General features: G+C 43.9%; 1 protein-coding gene across 1 annotated transcript in view; it reads right to left on the bottom strand.

The window, feature by feature from the left end:
• The window catches only part of ANXA2 (annexin A2), a 40,795-nt gene extending 40,152 nt beyond the window's left edge, over nt 1-643 (bottom strand). Inside the window, exon 1 of the mRNA XM_007958300.2 lies at nt 587-643. Within this exon, the coding sequence (XP_007956491.1) occupies nt 587-634 (48 nt within the window). The 5' untranslated portion in view covers nt 635-643. The remainder of the gene's footprint in view (nt 1-586) is intronic.
• Between the last annotated feature and the right edge of the window lie 15,588 nt (nt 644-16,231).

Raw genomic sequence — 16,231 nt, 5'->3', positions numbered from 1 at the left:
ATAACAACAACAACAACAGTAGCAAAAGCAAAAAAAGGAAACATGATGAATTATAATACTTTGATTATTTGGTTTTAAAAAAACAAGAATAAAAATTCTAGTTCTTTGGGAGAAAAGCTTTCCCAGGTATTAAATTTTAAAAAATAGAAAGTGTAGATCCTTTCTCAGAATAGCTTCCTGGGTATTGTGGACACTATAAGAAGTCCAGATGACCTAGGATCATTTTTGATATGGTGGTAACTTCTGCCAGCCATTACTAAAACCCTGGGGCACGATAATATTACAAAGTATTATCGTAACAAGTATTATCATTGACATGCTAAGTATAGCAAGATAAAATCCCAGCCATCTCAATGTCACTGGCTCTTTCCAAATTTTAATGTGAAAAGTTTCTAGTGCCATGGGATTTCTTACAAACTGAACTGCCAGGAATAATTAAATTAATAAAGAACAGGAAAGAACCAAAAAATGATTGTTTGCATTTCATCTCCATTTTCCTTAGATGCACAAGGAAAGGGAACAGAACAACTACCCAAAGATATGTCTCATTTGCAAAAGTCATACAAGGTGAAAATGATATACTTACATCACCCTCCAAGCTGAGTTTGCACAGAATTTCGTGAACAGTAGACATGTTGAAAGAGCTGGGGGGGAAAAAAAAAAAAAAGGGGGTTTATGAAGACTTTCTTTTCCTTTCCCCTGAAGCACAGTGATTCATTATACTAATGTCTACTTCTTGGACCATTTCATTTGAGGATATTAAGAGTAATTTTTACAAATAGATGCAATTCCCATTTTATGATTAGGAAAATTAAAGCTTGAAGATCGTTTGCCTTAGGTTTGGGATGAACTACTAAAATAGCCCATCTTTCTCCTCCTTTGATTAAACAGAATGTGGGGAGACTGATCTGCGGATGCAAAAACAAAATGGTCCCCAAGGCTAATGCAACTTGTTCAAACAGGATAAAATTGAGTCTCCCACTTTTCATAAAAAGTGGTACGTTTATCGGACCAGCCATTACTTCTGTATTTCTCACATGTAATTTAACATACAACAAAAAGTCTAAAAACTATGGGTGTGAACTGAAATCAACAGTATTTTCTTACTGTCCTATTTCTAAATGAAACCCTTGATCACTATTCATAATTACTTTTCTTAGCCCAATGATGCTTAGAAAACACGAGAAACTTTATGAAGACAACAGTGGACAAATTTTCTGACATTAACTTATTCCAGAAAGGACTGAATTCCTTGTATTTAAGATTCAAAATGGCTGGTTTAAAATCATCTTCCAATTAATACACTTCACGGGGCAATGACACTTATAGCCTGATGAATAATAATGGCTTCCCAGTTTTGCAATCACACAGTTCCCAGAATTAATACACTCAATCTTTGCCAATAAGGAGCACTCAATTGGCAGCAAATTCATTTCAACTGACACAAGACAGCTAGTTGTCATTCAGCATAATCAGCCCCAAAATAAAGAAAATAGAACAGAACTTTATCCTGAAACAGAAGGGAATGGCATTTGAATTGCAGCAACTTCTGGTTTAGTTTCTTTTTGCTTAACATTCTTTGATCAAGGAAATTGTACACATGCAAATTCAGCTTTTTATTCTCTTCAAGTCGTTTGCTTAGACTAAATATTTCCATAAAACTAGTTTGGAAAGAGTATTTGACATAGGCATTTGTTACCTTATCAGAAAGCTTTGGACTAAGCAAATTCTATGCCCTACGTGGGGGAATGTAAGAGGAGGGGATTTGGCTTTATTCGTGGCTAAACTTGTATTTCTGCAAAGCTTTCATCCTGAGTTCTCTCCTAAACAACTCCTCTCCTCCTCAGATACTCACAGAAGCTTTTTAAGAATGACAGAAAGTCAGCCACAGCTGTTGCAACCCCATTCCCGCCCACGCTTCCAAATTCTCAGTCTGCCCTGCCCCACATATGTCCCATAGCTGAGATACAATTCTGGTCTGTAAAGAGTCTTGCTCTGTCCAGAATAGCAGCCACCAGCCATGTGTGGTTGTCACGCAAGTAAAATGTGGCTATTTTTTGAAGACATACTATATTTAAAAAAAAAAAAAAAAGATGATGATTGTAAAATCTCTCATTAGTAATTCTTTGTATTGATTGTTGTTGTTGTTGTTGTTGTTATGTGCCGTCAAGTCAGGTCCAACTCATAGAGACCCCTCCTTGGGTTTCCAAGGCAGTATCACTATGAAAGTAGATTACCCCATCTTCCTTCCAGGGAGTGGATAGTGGGTTTTATATTGATTATGTATTGCAATTATGATGTTTTCAGTATATGAGTTAAATAAAATACATTATTAAGATTAATTTCACATGCTTCTTTTACTATTGTTTTTTAAAGTGGCTATTGGAAAATTTAAAATAGCAGTGCCTTAGTTATCCAGTGCTGCTGTAACAGAAATACCACAAGTGGATGGTTTTGTGTTGTTGTTGTTATGGGCTGTCGAGTCGGACCCGACTCATAGCGACCCCTCCTTGGGTTTCCGAAGCAGTATCACTACGGAAGTAGATTGCCCAACCTTCCTTCTGAGGAGTGGCTGGTGGGTTTGAACCGCCAGCCTTCTGGTTAGCAGTCAAGTGCCTTAGGCACTATGCTACCAGAGCTCCTAAGATGGTTTTTAACAAATAGAAATTTATTCTCAGTTTAGGAGGCTGCAAGTCCAAATTCAGGTGCTAGCTCTATGGGAAGGCCTCCTCTCTCTGTCAGTCCTGGGAGAAGGTCCCTGTCTCCTTTCAATATCTGTGAGTCTAGCATTCCTTGGAGAACTCTATTGTGCATTGGCAGCCATCTTCCCCTGGGTCTAGGAGATTTTTAGCACAGGGACCATGGATCCCAAGGATGTGCTCTGCTCCCTGCTCCTCTTTCCTGGTGGTAGTCAAGTCTCTCTGATCTCTGTTCCCTTGTATAATCTCTTTTATATCTCAAAAGAGATTTGACTAAAGATGCAACCTAGTCCTGTAGATTGTATTCTGCCTCGTTAACTTACCTGCCTCTAATCCTGCCCATTAACATCATAGAGGTTTATAACAAATTGGATAATTACATCAGATCACAAAATGGAGGGTAATTACATAATACTGAAAATCATGGCCTAGTCAAGTTGACACATATTTTGAAGGGACACAATACAATCCATAAAACATAGGCTTTTCATATTCTTTCTACTGGGCAACACTAGTGTAGAGAATCCCTGGTACCATGGTCCAATCCTAACTCAAAACTCTCTGTGGTGGTCAAGTCCACTGAAGTCTGAGATTTCTTGTCTGGACAGAAAAATTTGAGTCGGCCTGGGTAGAGCAAGAAATCTCCAACTTCAAGTCAGAATCTTTCAGCCTGAGGAATGCCAACGTGGAAGTGAAATCTCCTGGGACATCAAACCACTGAAGCCCTGGTCTTGAGTGTCACTCCTGGGGCTCAGTCAGAGCTAGGCTGGACCTGCTGTGAGGGATAAACCCTTATCATCTGTCTTGAAGAATTCTCATCCCTCCTACAAACAGCTAAGGAATAAAAATGTACCATAAAACGGGATCAGCAAGTCAAGAGTTGCAAACAGAGTTGTCTCCACTTACAAAGACATGTGAATTAGATTCTACTTATTTATTAAATCGGGTACCTCACTTTGGTTCTGATGTTTGGGAAATCTCCACTACAGAGACTCAGTACATTTTTATTGCATTGTTTTTTCAAGTTGTCTTTCTAACTCTGAGCATGGGCTTTGTAGATGGCTGGCTAAGCATTGTCCCCATGGGACCACACAGTGCTGTAAGATCAAAGACAGTCTGATCCATCTTTACACTCTCCAGTTTTGTCGTTTCTTCTCCCATCACCACAGCACACTGAAGAGAGGCAGAAAATAGGAGTTTTTTAAAAGCCTCACAAATCTTTCTTCTGGCTTCACCCTCCATAATTGTGTTATTCTCATCTCAAATTGAGGTAGCTCTGGTGGCATAGTGCCTAAGGCTTTTGACTGCTAACCAGAAGGCTGGCGGTTCAAACCCACCAGCCACTCCTCGGAAGGAAGATGGGGCAATCTACTTCTATAGTGATACTGCCTCGGAAACCCAAAGAGGGGTTGCTATGAGTCGGATCCGATTCAATGGCATGAGTTTGGTTTTTTGGTTTTTATCTCAAATTGGGACCCCTGGGTGAAGCAAATGATCAACATCCTCACTCGGCTGCTAAAGCAAAAGTTAGAGGTTCAAGTCCACCCAGAGGCTCTCAGAAGGAATTCCTGGCAACCTACTTAAGAAAAACCAGCCACTGAAAACCCTACAGAGCACAGTTCTGCTCTGACACACATGGAATTGTCATGAGTTGGAATGGACCCAAAGGCAACTGGTTTGGTTTCTCATCAAATCAATCCTATACACTGCTATCAACTGAATCTCCCTATCTTGTCAAAATAGCTCAAATTCCACCCTTCAGTGTCTCCCTCTTATACTGCAGCAGAGTACAGTCTTCAGAGATAGGCACCAGGATCCAGCGTCACCTCCTTCTACCTACTCTTCAGCAACAATGGACCAAGTTATCACCCTGCCCTTCCCCAAACTCTGCACTTCTTTAATCCACAGCACCTTGCTTCATCCTAACCCAAGCCACAGAATTTTTGATAGCCTTATATGCATGTGAAAGCTAGACAATGAATAAGGAAGACCAAAAAAGAGCTGATGCTTTTGAGTCATGGTGTTGGCGAAGGATACTTAAAGTACCATGGACTGCCAGAAGAACTAACAAATCTATCCTGGAAAAAGTGCAGCTGGAATGCTCCTTGGAGGCAATGGCCAGACTTCGCCTCATCTACTTTTATCATGTTGTCAGAAGGGGCCATTCCCTGAAGAAGGGTATCATGCTTGGTAAAGTGGAGGGTCAGCAAAAAAGGGGAAGACCCTCAACGAGATGGACTGACCCAGTGGCTTCAACAATGGGCTCAGGTATAGAAAGGATTGTGGGGCTGGCACAGGACTAGGCAATGTTTCATTCTATTGTGCACAGGGTCGCTATGAGTCTGAACTAACTCGACGGCACTTAACAACAACACCTTGCTTCGTATCTCCTTCTACATCCCCTTCACTTCACCTTCTATTTCCAGGGTCTCTGCTCATTCATGAAGTTCTACTACAATGGCCCTTGCTCGAATGGGGTCACCACAGGCCCCATTCCACAGTGCTCTCTCCTACCTTTCCATGGCAAAGCCCTTTTTGGTACACTTTCGCTGAATGTAATGGTACCCACCAAGTTGTGTCCACCACGTGACAAGTATTCAAATGGCAAACATATAAGTACAATTCAGGGCAGTAGGGGGTATGTTCTACCTGGTCTCCCCCATAAATCTCCAATTCCCCTACAGATTTAAGAGTACCTTTGCATACTCTGGGTGCTAAACAACTCCTTGGAAAAAATAAGTTGCTATTTTGCAAAATTATGTTGCTTATAATCACACTGCACAAAAAGCACAAATGTCACAATAACCACAAAGTCACAATAATCACAAAGCAACAGCCATAAAGTTTATTACTCCAGGCAAGTGTCTTTTGTAGCTATATAAATATTTCCTATTTCATGCAAGTTTAGTGTCAACCATATTTTCACCTTAGAAATAAAATTAAGACCCTGGTTTCTATCTGCAAAACACCGCATAACGTGGATGAACTTGGAGGACATTATGCTGAGTGAAATAAGTCAATCACAAAAGGACAAATATTGTATTAGTCCGTTGTTGTGAAAGTTAAGGAAAGGTTTATCTATGGAAGGAAATTTTCTTTGTTGATTACCAGGGGTGGGAGGAGAGGGGAGGGAAAGCTGTTAGATAGATAGAGATAAGTATTGATTTGGATGAAGAGAAGGGCAATGTACCAAATCTGTGTGACTAATATGACAGCACTGAGGATGAGAAAGACATAGAGAGGTACAGACAACAAATATGAACCCTTTTGCCCATATAGTACTGCGTTGTCAATGAAGGCAAACATGGGTATATGGATGCATAGATGGGTGGACAGGCTATACGATTAGGTATGTCTATGAAATGGGGGGTGTATCCAAGAACATATATAGGGTTGGCAGACAATGGTCCTATAAGTTTATGTGAATGATCAGAATTCCCAAGAGTATAGTAGAGCTGACAAGGGGCAAGGTTGTGGTCACTGCTTGGTCACAGCCAGCTACCCAGAGGGACCAAGTAGTTGAACCTGTGGGCTTGGGACCATAGTCACAGGGGTTATCAAGCTCAATTGGCTTAACATACTACACAAAACATTGTTCCACCTCCTACCTTGGCAAGTAGCAACTGGGATCTTAAAAGCTAGCAAGCTGCCATCTAGATGCAATGATGGTCTCTCCTCATCCAGAACAAAGAAGAATGAAGAAAACCAAAATTCATGGAAAAAATTAGTCCTAGCAACTGGTACACCATCTGATCTGCAGTCTATATGACCATGAGACCAGAAGAACTAGATGGTACCCAGCTATCACTGTCTTCCACTTCAAAAGGGTTCTATGTAGGAGATCCTTGATAGAGAGGGAGAACAATGTGGAACAAAACTCAAAATCATTGAAGGAAAAAAAGGGGGGGGGGCAGGTTTGCTGGTCCAATAGAGCTGGATGGAACCACTGAGACTATGGCCCCTAGCTGCCCTTCGGGTCTGGAATCGAACCCACACCTGTGGTTTCCAGCCAAACAAAAGACAGGCATATGAGCTGAACATTTACCTCAAGTAGATACGCTCCTTGGAGAGAACAATCATGGGAGAAAGAAGGGCTGCTTATGCACAGGGAGACAGCTCAGGGGACAGGAGCCCATGGAGGGATGGACACTGGGAAGAGGTAACTGTGGGGAGGAGGTGGGAGGGGAGCTGTTGCATTGTGGTAAACTGTGGTCAATGTCATGAGACAAAGTGTATATGAACTGCCTTATGGGAAGTGAATTTGCTCTGTAAACTTTCACCCAAATCACAATAAAATTAAAAAACAAATTTTTTTTAAAAAAAAGACCCTGGTTTCTTCATTCCATCAAATCCCTTGGCAATGCAAAATCATTTGGCATAAGATGGATTAGTCGCTAGGAGAAGCAGTCAGCTTTGCCACCCATGTTTGTTCAAACAGTTTAATATAGTACATTTGACTAATGAGACTGTGTCAGTGTGCTGCTACCCTTGAAAGCAGAAAAAAGAAAGTCTTGGCACTGCTACTGTAGGTTACAAACCCTGGTAACATTCAAGTAATCAATCAACTAACCCATAACAAGCACACACTAGGGCCTGCACTAGAGAAAAGACAGCGAGAGATACACACAAAAGTATCCCGTGCTGGGCTTTGAAGCTCTCTGTCTTCCCGCACTGCTCCTGTGAAGTGCCTGAGACCCAGCGGGCCAGGGATTTGCCCCGGGTAGCTCAGTTAATGAGTAGCAGAGGCAGGGCCAGAATCCAGGTTCTCTGACTCCTGGGCTGTTGCCCTTCAACCTCACCACAAAGACTCTTGATTCCAAGAGATTAAGATATATAGAGAAAGATAAAAGTAATACCAGTGAAATCAACGAAGGATTTGTCATGAGGTACTGATTGAGTAAGTCTGAGAAAGGAGAATCACCATGCGAGGTTCCAGGCAGAGAAACATGGTGAAGGCCTGGGGAGATGGGACCAGGGAGAATATTCCAGGCAGAGGAAAGCAGGAGATATGGTTTGAAAAAGAGCCATGTCTAATGTGGTGTCCTGTAGGGAGCCTAACATATATATTTGGAAATGGTGGGCCCCAAAACCAAAATAATTTGGATCCAACACTTTATCTGTTTTACTGAAAACAAACTCAATAGCTCTGCTTTCATTGTACCTATTGCTTTGAATGAGAATAAAAATGACGTCCCCAGGACATATAGGAGTCTCTGCATAGCGCAAACAGTTAAGCACTCCACTATTGGCCCAAAAGGTTGTAAGTTCAAATCCACTCAGGCCTGGCAATCTGCTTCTGAAAGGTAGCAGCCTTGAAAATCCTACAGAGCAGTTCTGTAGGATGGGGTCTCCATGAATTGGAACTGACTCTGTGGCAACTAACAATAACACCACAACATGTGAGACGATTCCACCTCTGCTAACTCCTCATCACAGTGTAAAATCGAAAACTGCATTAAAAGCAGAACTGCTATTCCTCTTCTGGCAGACTTCTCTACAAAACATGAAACTGGCCATCTGCAGTACTCCTTCCAACATGTCAACCTCACCCAGATCCCCAACTGGTTTCAACTTGCAAGCATGCAAAAAAAAAAAAAAATCAGCAGATTTAATCTGTTGATGAGTATGACTACCCAGCAGTACCTTCCATTCCCAGGACAGGGCTGGGTGACTAGAGAACATCATTTAAATGGCCCTTTATCAGGGAAAGCTTTTTGGTTTAAGAAAATAAACTAGAAGTACAGCTAGGCTTACTGAAAGGACCACACCCACATCAAGCTGGTTTGAAATAACTTACCATTGGGGCGGGAAGGAAAACTGGCTTGCTGAGCTCCACCCTAATGAAAGTGAACAGAAGTTTCTTTTGGCCTTGAAAATATTAATAAATGACACTATTAGTTGCCTGACTAGAAGAGCCGTTAGAGTACAAGCCTGGACACTGATGGAATCTGTGCAATTGTTGAAAAACAAGTGATTTACATTTAAAATAAGGATTATGTTAAAAAATAATTTAAGGGTCTGTCCATTAAAAAAAGAAAAACCCTACAGCTTTAATTGTATTTTATTGCTCACATAGTTAAAACTTAAAAAAAAAAAAAAAAGTATAAGTGAAGCAGTGTTAACCTCTCCCTACTAAAGAAAAGGAAAAGCAAAGATTGCAAAAAGGTTAAAATGGAAATAAGCAAATAAACCTAAAAGCCAATACTTCAGATAGTAAAAATAAATTGCACCATATTGAATTAAGAAGAACCAGCTTCAGAAAGCCCAAATATTAACTTGAGAACAAACACACAAACACTGTTGCAATAGGGCTGGTCTACACAGTTGAATCTGAGCACAATCCAGCAGTTTTGTGAACACACCCACTTTATGGTTTAAACATGGATTGTTGATTCGTTGCCACAAAACAGATCCCTAGCAACCGTGATGAATCAATCAGGGACTGAATGACACAAAGATTTTAATAGTAAAATGGTGTGTGTGGGAGTGAGGGTGTTGGATTTCCCCACCAAAGCCCTTACTGTATACTGTCCTCACCACTGCAGTCTATAGGACCAGAGTGGAGTTTTAAAGCAAAAGAAGACGGGGGAAAAAAGTATACAAGTGTGTCTAGGGAGTCTCCCCACTGTACTCTACCCTCCGCTCCCAAAAAATGTCTTTATTTAAAAGAACCTTTCTGGAAGCACATACTCTTCTTGGTTTCATGGTTTTGATTAATGTCTGAGTCACACAGCCAAATCATCCCCCCAGAATCCCTGGAATTCTGCCCAGTGGCCTGGATCAAACTAGCAGGATAGATGGACACAACAGCACTTGCTCTGGCTTGTCCTTCCTGCTGCCTGACCTGAATCAGTATTTGCTTGCTACCTACAGACACATAGCTCCTTGCCCTCAAAGCCTCTCTTTCTCTCTGCCAGTCTCCTGATGGAGGACTGGAGTGGGCGGAGTGAAATGGCAAGAAGAATGAGCTCACATGGCACCAAGCGCTTTCAGGATGGGGAAACCCAGGCCTCATGACTACAACTAATTTCAGTGATTCATGGCCCATATATTGTATGTCCAATGGGACCCTGCTGCCTACAGAAAAGAAGTCAACTTAGCATTCAAGACCTTCCACATTTGGGACTTTGCATACCTGTCTACCATTCAATACCTCCTACACACACACACACACACACACACACACACGGTACCTACCCATATACACATGCACCCACTCTTCTCCAAACAACTCAGCACTATGCTGCTACCTCCAGACCCTTCATGTCCCTGCCACCAGGAACGTCCTATCTTGATGAACTGATGCCCAATGATTCTTAAGGATTCATAAAACAGTAATAAATATTCCCTTTGCTCATGAACCCCTCCCTGTTCTGTGTTCCTGTCACTCTAAGAGCCTGTGAAACATTAGAGTTGAGTGTATAAAGCTGTCTTTTGTGATATCTGCCAGCAAGGTTTGGGTCTTACTCATTTGTGTTTCCTTTTAAGTCTGAGCACAGTACCTGGCACACAGCAGGTGTTCAACTGAATTCTGGGTGGTTTATACGTAAGGGTCTTTCCATATTAAGTCTTTTTTTGTCTTTTCCAACACATTCTCCTCACTCCTTTCTTCTCTCCCTCAGACTGAACATATAAAGGCAGCTCTAGCTGCATACAGAGCTGGATGTTGAAATTCCCAGCCTCTGTGAGAATCTTAAAGGAACCTTGGTAGATAAAGCACTTGGCTGCTAACCAAATGGTCAGCAGTTCCAACACACCAGTCACTTTGAGGGAGAAAGTGTGGCAATGTACTTCCATAAAGACTTCCACAGCCTTGAGGTAGTTCTACTCTGACTACAGCGTCGCTATGAGTCAGAATCAACTGGACGGTAATAGGTTTGTGCAAATCTTTGCAAACCCTGGCAAATCTGGACTTTCTCTCATGATATAAAGCTCATCCTCACTCCCAGCCCAACACCCCACCTCTGTACTGTCAAGTTGCCGGGGTCCTTGTTCTGTCCACAGGAAAACGAGATTTAACCTACTTCTCCTTTCCACTGAAGGCAAGGCAGTGGAAGGAGGAAGGAATTACCAATGGCCGTGGGACTCTGAGTTCCTCTGACCTGTGAATATGTAGGTTGGGTGTGGCAGGGAGAAAAGACAAGAGTTCCTTGTCCCAGCTACTGTTGCAAGTTGGAGCTCTCCCCACCAGAGTAAGCCTGGGATTAGAACTTTGGCCATCTGGGTGCTACTGAGCCCTGCTCTGACAGGGATGTTTTGAGATGGCTTAAGTACCTTAGAAGGGAGATTCAGAGAAAATCTTGGTAGAACCCCTCAGAAGCACAAGCCTGGGCACCTCTTGGTCCCTGCTGCTGGCCTGCCCTCTCTACAAAATAGATGGGGACAGCCTCTGGCAACAGGAGAAGGAAAAATATACCAGACAGTGAATGGGCGGAAAGAATTTTTTTAGAGTTGGAATTTCCTCTGGTGTGGCCTACAACTAGAGTAGGGTGTGGCCCCAGGGAAAATGAAGGAAGTAGATTCCCATGTGTAAAAAAAGAGGAACATTCCATTTCTATTTAATTCTCACAGTCAAGTCTGGAAGGCAGGTTAAGTCAGGATCATCTTAAACAAAAGTTCCCTGAGGTGGGCTAAATGAAATGCTCAGGTCTGTGGGATAGCTGTATTAAAAGCGAAATGAGCCCCAACCAAATTTGGAAACTCACATTAAGTTAGGTAAATGTAGTTTAAAATCATCAGACAACTATCTTGTTGTTATAAGGTGCCATTGAGTCAGTTCTAACTCAGGGCGACCTTCTGTATAACAGAAAGAAACCGTGCTCAGTCCTGTGCCATCTTCACGGTCATTGGGACAATTCATTACAAGAAATAAAATAAATGTTAAGTGCCTATAACTCAAAGTGACACGTTGTTGTTATGTGCCGTCGAGTCTGACCCGACTCATAGGGACCCCTCCTTGGGTTGCCGAGGCAGTATCACTACGGAAGTAGATTGCCCAACCTTCCTTCCGAGGAGTCGCTGGTGGGTTTGAACCGCCAGCCTTCTGGTTAGCAGTCAACTGCCTTTAGGCACTACGCTACCAGAGCTCCCAAAGTGGCACATACTAGGTGCTTAATATTTTATGAAATGTATGGACATTTAAAGCAGCCCTGTAGAGCCTGGATCTCTTCTGTGACACACCCAAGCCTCCCTAAATGGAAAATTCCTCAGCAGGCCCAGAGCCTTGAACAGGCAAAGGCTAGAACAAGGGTGCATGATACTGCATTTGTGCCAGTTACAAGGCCCATCCGTGTAGGAAGTGCCTAGCCCTCAAAATCAATACCAATTACAGCAGAGTATCTTACCTTGCCAGGAAAACTACTTAAATCAGAAATTAAATCCAGTGGCCAGGAAACTAATGGCTATGACTGCAGGCTTTATAGCAATCAATACAGTACTTTTTATAGCTCAAAGACACAGGACATTAAATATTGAGACTCCAATCCATAACCAAGCTCCTGATCAAAGTCAGTGAGTCAGCAATATTTCCTGCACATTTACCACAGACAGGCCACATGGCACTGAGAAGAACTACAAAACCCAGATGTTCTCCAAATCATAAACCTCCAACTAAAAAAATACTCATCAGTGGTCACACCCTTCCATGCAGATGTGATAGATATTTCTGGAGAAAGCCCTGAAGCTTTTAGGTAATAGATGGTCTTTGACAAAGAGAGGAGACTGTGAAGCAGGTATGTCAGTATTGTTGGCTTCCCTGGATCTGGCTCTCACCTCAAACCTTCCTTCATATTGCTTGAATATTACTACTGCAATCAAAATAATTCATGAAGAACTTTGAAAGTAAGAATAGTTCTAGAAAAATATTTCAGTGGTTGGTTCATTTTTCCTACACACAAAGCCCTCCTTATATACCCCCCACCCAAAAAATCAGGTATGTATCATTAGTACTTAGATACACTGCGTGTTAAATACTTTTTTCTGGGCTAGCCTGAGAACGTAAGCCCCTCCTATAACATTGGTAAAGTGTCTCTACATACCAAAGCCCAAGGCCCAGACAGCACATACTTTTGGACAGAATCCATCAGTAGAGTCGACCTGAGCTCTGAGGCCCAAGTCCCTGGACTCCTGGAGATTATGCTTCTTGGTAAAGACCCAATGTGTACCCACAAGCCTGGTACTCCACATAGATTTAGCACTCAAAGCTTTAAGATGGCATAATCAACACTTTGCATTTGTATGGCATGTAATCTTTCATTGTAAAAATATTTTATTCATCTCAAAACATTTATTATTTTGTTTTTGGAAATTTTCATTAAGTACCTTGTGTGAGTGGAGGAAAGAATGAACATCATAAACCACTTTCATAGATAAGAAAACTGACGTTCACCTCCTATCTCAACAGTTGATGGAGCCCAAGCCCAACACACCAGGCAATGGGGACAGCCTCACAGAGCTGCAAGGAGTGGCTGCGGGCCACGCCCTTTTCTGTACCCTCAGTCCCTGACTCACTGTCTCATCACTGAGAGTTAACAGTCAAGATAACCCTTCCCACAGAACTACGAGGACACTTCCTTCCTGAAGCAAGTATGTTCAATAGGCAGAGTATGACCCCCAATCAACTGGGAAACTCGAGATACACTTAAAACAGAAATTGCTATCCTACAAGATAAGCTTGAAAAAGGAGAATGAGCTGAGGTGTGTGGTTTTCTTTTTAACCGTTGTTTTGGTTTTATTTGGGGAGTCGGTGGCTACTAAAAACTCATACCCCTCATCCTCACCCCACCCGCCTGCCGGTCGGTTCAAGCCCCACAGATGCGCGTTTGTTTAAAGTAAACTCACTTGGGACACATGAAGATTACTTTCTACTCGGCTAAAAACCTTTCACGAAACTTGGAGGGAAATGCCCACGGATGACTACTCCACAAGAGACCCTCGGAGCCCTTAGGCGGCCACACCCTGTCCTCCACCCCCGCCCGCGCCCGGAGCGTCTGGCACGCAGGGCCTCCCCTCCGCCCCCCTCCCAGGCGCGGCTTCGCCCCCGCTTCCTGCGAGGACTTCGGAGGGATATCCGAGCCCCTACCTCTCCCTGCACACTCAGGGATCCGGCCAGCTGCGCCACCCGCTGTCCTTGATCCTGCTCCTGACCCAACCACCTAGCCCCTACGCCTGCTCCCTGCAGAACCCCTCGTGCGGAGCGTCCCTCCAGCCTCCGGCCCAGACGGTCTCCGGGGTCCCGTAGCCCGAGCCTGTCTTTGATCTTTGCAAGGCCGCTTTCTCAGTCCCTGCCATCCCCGCTAGTGTGGTGGCCTCCAGGCCATAGCGGACGAGCGGGTGGACGGGCGAGGCGCGCCCAGCTTACCTGGGGCGGGCGCGGAATGCTGCGAGCGTCCCCAGATGCCGAGCGGAGCCGGCTGTCCTGGGTGGGGCTTTATACTCGCCACATCCTCAGTCCGCGGGGCGAGGCTCGCCCCGCCCCGCCTCTTCTCCCCCTTCCCCTGGCCGCTCCCACCCCCATCAGGGTGACTCACCCTCCCCAGCCCGCCTGGGCAGCCTCGCCCTGGAACGCTTTAGAGCATCGCCTCCCGGGACCTCAGGCTTCCTCGGGGCCCATTATCGGCCTTTGTTTCTTTCTCCCTTCCTCATTTTACTTATTGAGACCATGTCGAGCTCTCAGCCTGGCCTGGGGGTTGATACATTAACACTTAGTAGACTTTGAACTTGGTTAAGTCTTTTTTTTTTTTTTTTTTTTTTAAGGCGTCAATGCAATGGAGAAAAGAATTGCTCCAAGAAACATAAATCTTGATTCCCCTTGAGCTGGGGCTGCTGGCATCCAGCTTCCCTGTACTGTCTACAATATATTAGCTTAACCTCCGCCTCTTAGGTCCCGGGAGGAGCGCGAGAGTGGGAAGGGCGATTCGCCTGGCCCTGCCCTGCAGAGCCTGGCCCACTCGGCCTTCCACCACAGGGAGCTCAGGGCCAGGGTTGGGGCTGCCAAGAGGCTGAGGCCAGGAGCCAAGATCCCACCCCTTCCCTCTCCCCATGAGACTCTCCCAACCCTCCCCAGCGAGCTGTGTTCAACTGCTGCCCTAGCCTCCCAGGAGCATTCAGCGTGTCTGGCAGCTGTGAGTTGCCTCCTGGCAGGACGTCTGGAGCTGGGTGGGGCTGGCTTTGAACCCCGAGTTCCATTTTACGAAGTTTCTTCCCTTCTTTCTTTTACTACTGCCATTCTTTCCCAGCCAATTAACCCCCTGCCTGGGCTGGGTTTTTGCTGTTTCTCGATTTTCTTCCTCGAGTCACATTGGTAAACATAGACAAACACATATTTTTGTGTCACTGAGCAAGTACTGGGGAGCTCTGGTGGCGTGGTGCCTAAGGCATTTGACTGCTAACCAGAAGGCCTGCGATTCAAACCCACCAGCTGCTTCTCAGAAGGAAGCTCGGGCAATCTACTTCCCTAGAGATACCACCTAGGAAACCCGAGGGGTCGGTAGGTCGCTATGAGTCCCATCGGACTCAATGGCAGTGAGTCTGTCTGGTCTGAGCAAGTACTGTAGTCAAACCTCAAACTAGCAAGAATGTTTTGCTAAGGGTCCGGAAACCTTTGCCAAGAGGCCTTTGAATTCCCTGCTTTCACACTCACTTCATTGAGTGTGATGAATGCTCTTAGACTTGATGCTTGTGTGTCTTAATCTCACATCCATTTTGACTTTCCAGTTGAGGACCATATTCACTCCTGGAGTTAGAAAATGAAAGAAAGGTAACTTACTGCTCATGTGGGAGAAGAAGAAACTAGGGCCAAAAGACATTCAGTGCCATGCTGACTGTCACCCAGCTAGCAGCAAAGTTGAACCAACATCTGAGATCTCTTGAGCCTGTTACCCAGTTCTTTCACTAGGGATTATACACGATAGATCATAACTGAAAGACAAATAGAAAATAAATAAATCAACACTCTTAATATAATTTCTGGTCAACTTTTATGTCTCATGTAGTCTGAAAGCCTTAAAGGCAGAGACTGTTTAGCTTCTTATTCCTAGAACATTTTAGAATATAAGGGAAACACAGATGAGAAAGAGCAGTATGCATGATTCAACCCCTCCTGTTACTTCTCAGGGCAAGTTCCACAGCCTCTTACTCCTAAGTGTGCTGTGGTAAATCCTCTATGGAAGATAAGATTTAATTCAAATTGTGTGGAATATATGAAAGTCACCAAGAGCTCTGGTGCCATGGTGCCTAAGGCATTTGACTGCTAACCAGAAGGCTGGTAGTTCAAACCCACCAGCCACTCCTCGAAAGGAAGATTGGGCAATCTACTTCTGTAGTGATACCGCCTGGGAAACCCAAGGAGGGGTCGCTATGAGTCGGATCTGACTGGATGGCAGTGAGTTTGGTTTGGAGAAGTATCCAAAAGATTTTTTTTTCTTGTCCTGGGTATCTGGCAAGTCCAAATTATATAGATATATGCAATAGCCAGTGTTTACTTCAATGCTGAAAAACTTTGCATTGATGTTATCACAAAAATCAATGCTATC

This window comes from Orycteropus afer, unplaced genomic scaffold, assembly GCF_000298275.1.
Source record: "Orycteropus afer afer isolate SDZICR_OR568_19922 unplaced genomic scaffold, OryAfe1.0 scaffold00015, whole genome shotgun sequence".
Taxonomy (NCBI): domain Eukaryota; kingdom Metazoa; phylum Chordata; class Mammalia; order Tubulidentata; family Orycteropodidae; genus Orycteropus; species Orycteropus afer.
The sequence above is the reverse complement of the archived record's forward strand: the minus strand, read 5'-3'. Positions and strand labels throughout refer to the sequence as shown.